Here is an 8,725-nt window from a genome sequence, read left to right on the forward strand (position 1 = left end):
ACTACCAAGCAAGCCAGGAACCCAGCATTATGCAATGTTTGCCCAAATAACCAGCAAGGTAGGCCAGGAGACTTCTATGCACATCCCGATAGCACCCTCAAATCCCCAGGGGCAACTGGACAGTTCACTGTCATCAAGACAATTTCTTAGTTCTCATAATAAAGCAGTTCTGCCCACCTCTCCTCCTTACACCTAGCCGCATACCCAGACCTCATTCAAGAGTTTATCCTAAAATTCCAATTGATTCCAGGGAGTTACAAAGGACAAGAATAGACATCCCTATACAGTTTATTGGATTTCAGAAGGTCCCCTGTGCCAAGCAAATATTAGGCATTGAGCGGGGACTGGTGACACAAAAGCTTGAAATAGTAAATTCCATTTTCCCAAGTCTGAATGGAATCTGTTCATGCTCCTTTGCTGAGACATATTAAGTAATCCTCCTTGAAATGATTCATCTGTTTTCCAGCTGGGCCCAGGATTGCTTATCCTTGCAACATGAACTTACAGAGGCAAAAAAATAAAGATTCTGGAGCCTCCATTACAATGAAGACTCTACCAGGTACCAGGGACCAAACGAGGTAGTCCAATGTGTAACTGGGCATGGTGACCCTGTGGCTGAATTCTGGTTTTGATTCTTTACTAAATTGTCAAAGTGACTTTGGGGAAATCATTTTCCCACTCTGTGCCTCAGTTTATATATCTGTAAATGAGGCATTTGAACTAGATTAATGACTCCCAAAATGGCTTTGGTTAAAAATTACCTGGTCACCTAGAGCACTTCAGAAATAGAGAATCGGGGCTTCATGTCTGAAGATTCTGACTCTGTATTTTGGTGTGAGTTAAGGCATCTCTTCTGTATTACTAATAATTGCCCCAGGCATCTGGATATTCCAGGAGGCAGGTCTGAAGAGGCCAGCGCACTGGAGAGTCTCTGAGCTTTCTGGACACCTCACTATAGGTTTTCTGCATGGTTCTTGACCTCTAATTGGAATTCCATGATGGCTTTTGTTCTGACATTCCCACTTGCCAGTGCTAGTTTGTCATGAAGTAGCTGCACAACCTATGATAAATCATTTCACTTCTGTTGTTGTTTCATTTGTAAAGGGAAATGCTTGAATAAATTAAATGCAACTGCCTCTTTCAACTCATTCTATAATATTGTGATCATTAAGGACAGTTGGAGCAGAGCTGAAAAATGAAAGCAGAAATTTGGCTTCCCAGGATGCTCTCCCACCTAATTTCACTCCTTGAGAACCAGGTAAGAATCTAGAAGGTCTGGTTCCATAGCAAGGTACACATTTCCTGCCCTTCATTCACAGACGGTGTTTCTGATCTCAGGCTCTGCTCCATTAGCCACTGAGCCACAGACATATTTGTTCTATATGTCCTATTTCACATAGTTGTCAAGTCTGCCTTAGAAAACTGCTCATGGGGAAGCCACCAAAGAGAAAAGAAACAGGAAATGCAGAAGGACCACTTCTCTGAACAACACAGCCAGGCCACTGGCCAGAACAGCTGCTGAATTTGCATGCCCTAAAGTTTCGTTTTAACTTTTTACATAAGGATTTCTCAAATTCAGTTTAAAAATAAAATGAGAGGGAAATTGCATAATCAAAGTGGCTTGCCAACTGAGATTCCTAAACTCCCTGCAGAATTAGAATTCTGATGCCCCTTGGCATCTGTTAGCACTGGGATCTGACTTCCATTCCCTCTGAGTTCCCAGAACTGTCTAGTATTTTGATTCATGGCTGGATCCCAGGATCTCACTTTGCTCCCGTTCCGGGGAGACACATTTTTTTTCTTCATCCACAGCACAAATATTCCCCAAGTTCCATCCCTATAACACATCTATATCCACTTATCTTCTGGGCACTACACCCACCTTACTTAACTATTGATTACAGTTAGTTTATTGATCACCTACCATATGCTACTCACTCTTCAAAGCAAGTTTTGGGTATCAGATAATATTCATAAAATGCACAAAAATAAATATCCATTTCCACACAAGAAAATTAAAGAATAGGTAGGAAATTGGAATATAAAGAAGTTAAATAATCTGAGCCTTCTCTGACAAAGATATTAACCAGTGTTCCCAGTATCCAAATGAAGACTTTTAACCATCATGCTATTCTGCCTGTCTTAGGACTGACAGCCAAGAACGCTTCTCTGACATTTCCTAGCATCCGAGCCTCTCTGCTCTTTGATTTGATTATTTGCAGACAATCACAGATGAATCAAGTTAGAGAAGAGCTTCAGTACTATTTAATTCTGGAATAGGTTACATAGATAGTACCACTTCTTATTACTGTACTAATAGCAGACATCACTAATCAATCACAGCATTATATTCAAAAACCCAATGTAGTGCCTCATTGTTTTATTTTTACAACAAAACTTTCTAGTCATCTATCACCAATTCATAAAGTTAGCACATGATCAAAAACTACTGTATTCACAAAACCTGTCAAAACCCCATACTTCATAGATGAGGATAGTGAATCTCAAAGTCAATGAGACTCACCCAAGGCCACTTTGGGCAGGTTATTGGTCAAATCAAGACTAGACTCATGTTCCTTGACACTTAATTCCCTTCATTTTTACTAGCCTTTTTTGATTCCCAATAATTATATTTTTCACAACTATTTCTGTTGTCTGTGCATGGATGCACTTTTCGTTTGAAGTCAGCTTAGAAGAAAATTAACAAAGTCCTCAGGGTATTACATAAGACAATGGCTTTATTGCTGCTTGAAAAATATACACAAATTCCACCCCTAAGCCAATACCCCCACCCCATGCACACACTCAGATTGGTGCTACACAGTACACCTGGCAGAGAACCATCCCCTAAAATGATTAAAAAGCTGCCATCCTGGAGCAATTCAATTTCCTTTCCGATTAAAGGAAATCCAAATGACACACAGGTTCCATATTCTGCAAATTCTTTACTGTTAAAAGTTCACATAGTAATTGTAATAAGTGAAAAATGCATGAGGTAAATGTTTAAAAATCTCTTCTGAATCGAAACAGCAAAAACCCACCTAATTTAAGGACAGGAGCATATTAATCAAAAGAACAAAATAAAGCAACTAACATACATATTAAAAAGCAAATAAAGTAAAATGTAAGCAAAATAATGGTGAGCTCTTTGCTTTGATTTACTTTATTTTGAAGTATAATTCAATATACTGTGCAGTAAAGTGCAGGCATTTTAAATGTAGAGTTTCATGAATTTTACATGTGTAGTTAACCATTTAACTACCTCTCTGATCAAAATGTAGAACATTCCTGGCTTCCAAAATGTTCCCTCATGATGTCCATACCTGCAAAGGAACCACTGTTCTAATCTCTATCACTGTAGGTTTCTTTTGTCTTTTAACAAGACAAATATCTTCTTAGCAATTATAAAATGTTTTTAAGGATAATACACTCACATTTAAGTGAAGGGACAAATTTTCCAGCAATGTATTCATTTGATTAAAAGCCTTAATAATATCCACATATTTTGATTTATTAATTCTTTGGCTATAAAATTAAACGAAGACATTAATAACAATGTCATATCAGCTTTTTCACAAGTATTGTGTAAAACCATAAAAATGGAAATGGTATGATTCCCAACTATAGAGAAATAAATTCTTAAGTTAATTATGGTGCACTGATATATATGAACTCCTATAGAGCTTTTAAAGTTCAAGATTATTGGGGAATATTTACTGTCTTGTGAGAAATCTAAACACATTAATTGAAAAGGCAGTATTTGATCTTGGATTTGGTAGTAAAATTTTAGATATACACCCTATAGTTCAACAATAACATTGCCAATTACTAACCAATGTTATTTCCATAAAACAATGAGAATTCCTGAGGAACAAATTTTGTAATTGCCCCCTCTCCTCCCTTCCTAATTCATTCTGAGTCCAGAATTACCCTAACATCAAAACCAGATAAAGACATTACAACAAAAGAAAACTACAAACCAACAGAAATCTATAAACCAAACTCATGAACAAAATTCTCAACAAAATATCAGCAAATAAAATCCGACAATGTATAAAAAGAATTATAATACAACCAAGTGGAATTTATTCCAGGTACGCAAGGCTGATCCAGCATTCAAAAATTGGTTGATATAACCCATCATATCAACTTTCTAAAGAAGGAAAATCTTATTATAATATCAATAGATGGAAAAAATTTTTTGACAAAATTCAACAGCCATTCATGATTTAAAAAAAAACTCTCAGCAAACTAGGAATAGAGGGGTACTTCCTCAACTTTATAGAGTGCACTAAAAAAGACCTGCAGCTAATATCATACTTAATGGTGAGAAACTAGATATTTTTCTCCCAAGATTGAGTATAAGGCAAAGATGTTTCTTCTCACCACTCCATTTCAAAATAATACTGGAAGGCCTGGCCAACACAATAGCACAAGACAAGAAAATAAAAATATATACAGATTAGAGAGAATAAATAAAACTGTCTTTATTTACAGAAGACATGATTGTCTGTATAGAAAATCACAAAGAATCAGCAACAAAAAAAGTCATTCCACTAATAAGCAATTTTAGCTACAGGATACAAGGTTAATAGATAAAATTCAATAACTTCCTGTATATCAGCAATGAACAACTAGAATTTGAAATTAATACACAATACTATATACATTAGCACCATTAAAATGAAGTGTTTAGAAATTAGTCTAAGATGTACAATATATATGAGGGAGACTACAAACTTCTGATGAAAGATTAAAGACGATCTAAATAAATGAAGAGATATTCCATGTGAATGGATAGGTGAAGTTAATGCTGTCAGAATGTCAGTTCTTCCCAACTTGATCTGTACCTTCAATACAATCCCAGTCCAAATCCCAGCAGGTTATTTTTTGGATTTGATAGACTGATTTTAGTGTTTATATGGAAAGGTTAAAGATCTAGAATAGCTAATAGTCAGAGGACTAACATTACCCAACTTCAAGATTTACTATTAGGAAACATTAATCAAGACAGTGTGGTATTGGTGAAAGAATAGACAAATGGGTCAATGGAACAGAATAGAGAGCCCTCAACAGATGAACAGATACATATATATACATACAAGGGGATATTACTCAGCCTTAAGGATATGTAGCATATCATATGCTACCACGTAGATGAACCCTGAGATCCTTATGCCAAATGACATAAGCCAGTCACAAAAGAAAAATACTATATGATTTCACTCACATGAGGTAGTTAGAGTAGTCAAAATCAGAAACAGTAAGTAGAAATGGTGGTTGCCAGGGGCTTGGGGGAGGGGAAACTGGAGATCAATAGGTATAGAATTTCTGTTTACAGATGAAAAGAGTCATTGAGACTGTTGCACAACAGTGTGAATGTTCTTAATGCCACTAAATTTTGCAGTTAAAAATGGTTAAGATGGTAAATTTTATGGTATGTGCATTTTTACCACAATAAAAATAATAAATGAATAAAGAAGAAAGGAAGTAATTAGCTATCAAACCACAACAAGGCACGGAGAAACCTTAAATGCATATTGCTTAGTGAAAGAAGCCAGTCTGAAAAGGCTGCCTACCATATGATTCCAACTACGCATATGATATTTGGGAAAAGACAAGCTTACAGAGATAGTAAAAAGATCAGTGGTAGCCAGAGATTTGTGGAGAGGAAAAAGGATGAAAAGAAGAATACAGTGAATTCTTAGAGCAGGAAAACTTCTATATGATATTGTAATGATGGATAGATCAGGCCTGCAGGGGGAGTAGATGAGGTCAGTCGTTTGCAAACCTGGTTCCTTCTTGCCACGCCCCGCCCACAGCCCTACTGCGTGTGAACCAAGAGAGTTGGAAGGCCTTCTGCAAACGGACCCATTCCACCTGAATCTCCATGACATATTGGATTTCTCCATATAATTTCATTTGGAAAGAAACTTGAGCATCTAAATAAAATGTTTGGAAGCCACCATGCTACAAGACCAGCATGTGCTGTCTAGTTCTTATGTTCTGCAACAGTAAGATTTTGGGGCATTAAGACTTAGTTCCAGGATTCTGTCATGCAGCCAACGTTCTGTGGCTGGAGTTCTAAAGGAGCTTGCCTGGCTTAGAACTGCAAGTGACTCAAGTGTGATGGAGAGCACCAGCAAAGCCTTCAGGCCCATCCCTGGCCTCCTGTTACCCACAGAGGGGTAGGCCCTTGGCTCTCTTCCACTATGATGTCAGCTTCCATTCTTCCTTTCTTATAGACAATTTTCCATTTCAAGGAAATCAGAGCCCTTAATAGTTCAATGAGGTCACTTTGCTGAGCACAATCCCATACCCTTCAGCCTCTGCTCCACAGAGCCTAAGCAAAAGATAGAAACTCACAACTTCCTTCTTTTGTTATCTGGAAATTATCCCAGGATCTGGTGCCTACTCAGCATATTCAAGGAAGGTCTTACTTCATCCTTCCTTGATTGTGACCCTGCCCAGGCTCTCTGCTCCCTATATAAAAGGCAGGCAGAACCACCAGAGGAGCAGAGAGTTTGAGAACAACCCAGAAACCTTCACCTCTCATGCTGAAGCTCACACCCTTGCCCTCCAAGATGAAGGTTTCTGCAGCGCTTCTGTGCCTGCTGCTCATGGCAGCCACTTTCAGCCCCCAGGGACTTGCTCAGCCGGGTAAGACCTCTCCCTTTTTAAGGGGAGACCAAAAGAGGAATTAAGAAGAGCCATTATGTCACAGCTCATTAGGAACACAGGCTCAGGTCACTGAGGCTGGTTCCCTTGATCTTTCCTGACCCCAGTTTTGGGAGGAGACAGTGGAGCTGCTAGAGCAACAACCCTCCCATTGTTTGGGGAAATAATCCAGAATGAAGAACTGTTTCTCACTGTGGGTGTAAAGGACATTTCAGGCAGTAGTGGAGAGGAAGAAACTATTGCCTGAAGCTTCAAATTTTGGTTATGGTTCAGTGTACCTTCCAGAACAGTGGCTGTGTAAAGAGGATAAGGACCCAGAGGAATCTCTGCATATGGCATAGGCTAGCTCTAAAGCCCGTGAGGATAAAAGACTGGGAAGCAAGGTATTGGAACTTATGTTCCTAGTGTCAGAAGTTTGGGTTAGTAGACAAGGACTAGCTTGTTACTCAAAATGTTTCCAAACCCAGTCAACAATGACGGGCCCCAGAGTTCAATAGAGGAAAGAGACTCACAGGCAACATTTTATCTCTGGGATCTGGACTAAGACACTGAACTTGGGATGGGGACTTCTTGGTCTTCTCCTTCCTTGTCTTCTTTTCCTTACAAATGCACACTTACAATGGGTCCTAAATGTCTCATTCTTTGCAAAATTTCTTTCAGATTCAGTTTCCATTCCAATCACCTGCTGCTTTAATGTGATCAATAGGAAAATTCCTATCCAGAGGCTGGAGAGCTACACAAGAATCACCAACATCCAGTGTCCCAAGGAAGCTGTGATGTGAGTGGACAGTGCCTGGCACCCCCATTCAAAAGTTCTGATGGACAACATAGAGAAGTCAAGATTCATGTCCACATGAGTCAGATGCATATAACTTCTATCCAAAGGGCCCCTGTACCCCATAGAGAAACTCAGCCCATAAGAAGGAGTCCATAACTGCTCTAGGATTCCCTTGTAGGGGCTTGGTGAAACTAACCCAATATCTGTAGCCAGCACCCTGGAGGGTTTCACCTGGACAGCAAGAGCAGAGCTCCCTTCTGGAGCTTCTTCCTCCCACTCTTCTCCTCCCTCCTCTCCCAGGTCTGGGTCCTTCCCCTAAGGACCAAGGGCTGATTAGTTCTAGGGACCAATGGCCCACAGTCTTGTGTAGGATCTTCAAAGTGTTCCATCTAATTGTGCCCTCTCTCCCCCACAGCTTCAAGACCAAACGGGGCAAGGAGGTCTGTGCTGACCCCAAGGAGAGATGGGTCAGGGATTCCATGAAGCATCTGGACCAAATATTTCAAAATCTGAAGCCTTGAGCCTTCATATCTGGACTGAGAGTCAGAGCTTGAAGAAAAGCTTATTTATTTTCCCCAACCTCCCCCAGGTGCAGTGTGACATTATTTTATTATAACATCCACAAAGAGATTATTTTTAAATAATTTAAAGCATAATATTTCTTAAATAATATTTAATTATATTTTAAGTTATTGATGTTTTAACTCTATCTGCCATACATCCTGGTGAATGTAAAATGCAAAATCTTGGTGATGTGTTTTTTGTTTTTGTTTTCCTGTGAGCTCAATTAAGTTCACAGCAAAATGCCATTGTTCTCCCTCCTACCTGTCTGTAGTGTTGTGGGGTCCTCCCATGGATCATCAGGGTGAAACACTTTGGTATTCTTTGGCAATCAGTGCTCCTGTAAGTCAAATGTGTGCTTTGTACTGCTGTTGTTGAAATTAATGTTACTGTATATAACTATGAAATTTTGAAAAAAAAATTTCAAAAAGAAAAATATATATATAATTTGAAACTACTTAGTGTTATTCTTCTTGGGGTAACATTTAGCTGGGAGTGAGTTTTGGGCATCACGGGTGACAGTTTGGGCATGGATGGGCCATTATTCAGGAATGTCTTTTGGCCAGGCTGGACTCAACTGAGGTTCCCAGAGAACTTGGTGGGACCAAGCCAGGATGTTCCAGCTCTATGACTCTAGTCCCTAACTTCAGCAGCCCTTATTCGCTAGCCTCTCTTGTTTCTCTTGTTTATATATTATCCAGTCTAAGG

The 8,725-nt window shown here is 39.1% G+C and overlaps 1 protein-coding gene across 1 annotated transcript; it reads left to right on the forward strand.

The window, feature by feature from the left end:
• Positions 1–6,517: 6,517 nt before the first annotated feature.
• CCL8 (C-C motif chemokine ligand 8) lies at positions 6,518–8,474 on the forward strand. The gene is made up of 3 exons (XM_032162962.2): positions 6,518–6,660; positions 7,339–7,456; positions 7,872–8,474. The coding sequence occupies exons 1-3, from the start codon at positions 6,555–6,557 to the stop codon at positions 7,975–7,977; spliced, it is 330 nt and encodes a 109-aa protein (XP_032018853.1). The 5' UTR covers positions 6,518–6,554; the 3' UTR covers positions 7,978–8,474.
• Positions 8,475–8,725: the final 251 nt, after the last annotated feature.

Source organism: Hylobates moloch, unplaced genomic scaffold (genome assembly GCF_009828535.3).
Source record: "Hylobates moloch isolate HMO894 unplaced genomic scaffold, HMol_V3 SCAFFOLD_10, whole genome shotgun sequence".
NCBI classification, from domain to species: domain Eukaryota; kingdom Metazoa; phylum Chordata; class Mammalia; order Primates; family Hylobatidae; genus Hylobates; species Hylobates moloch.

What these genes read in the sequence shown, in the direction of transcription:
- CCL8 (XM_032162962.2), top strand. Translation starts at nt 6,555, where the DNA reads ATGCTGAAGCTCACACCCTTGCCCTCCAAGATGAAGGTTTCTGCAGCG. An exon ending in CCAGGGACTTGCTCAGCCGG is followed by an intron (nt 6,661 to 7,338) that starts GTAAGACCTCTC and finishes AATTTCTTTCAG; the next exon opens with ATTCAGTTTCCATTCCAATC. An exon ending in TGTCCCAAGGAAGCTGTGAT is followed by an intron (nt 7,457 to 7,871) that starts GTGAGTGGACAG and finishes TCTCCCCCACAG; the next exon opens with CTTCAAGACCAAACGGGGCA.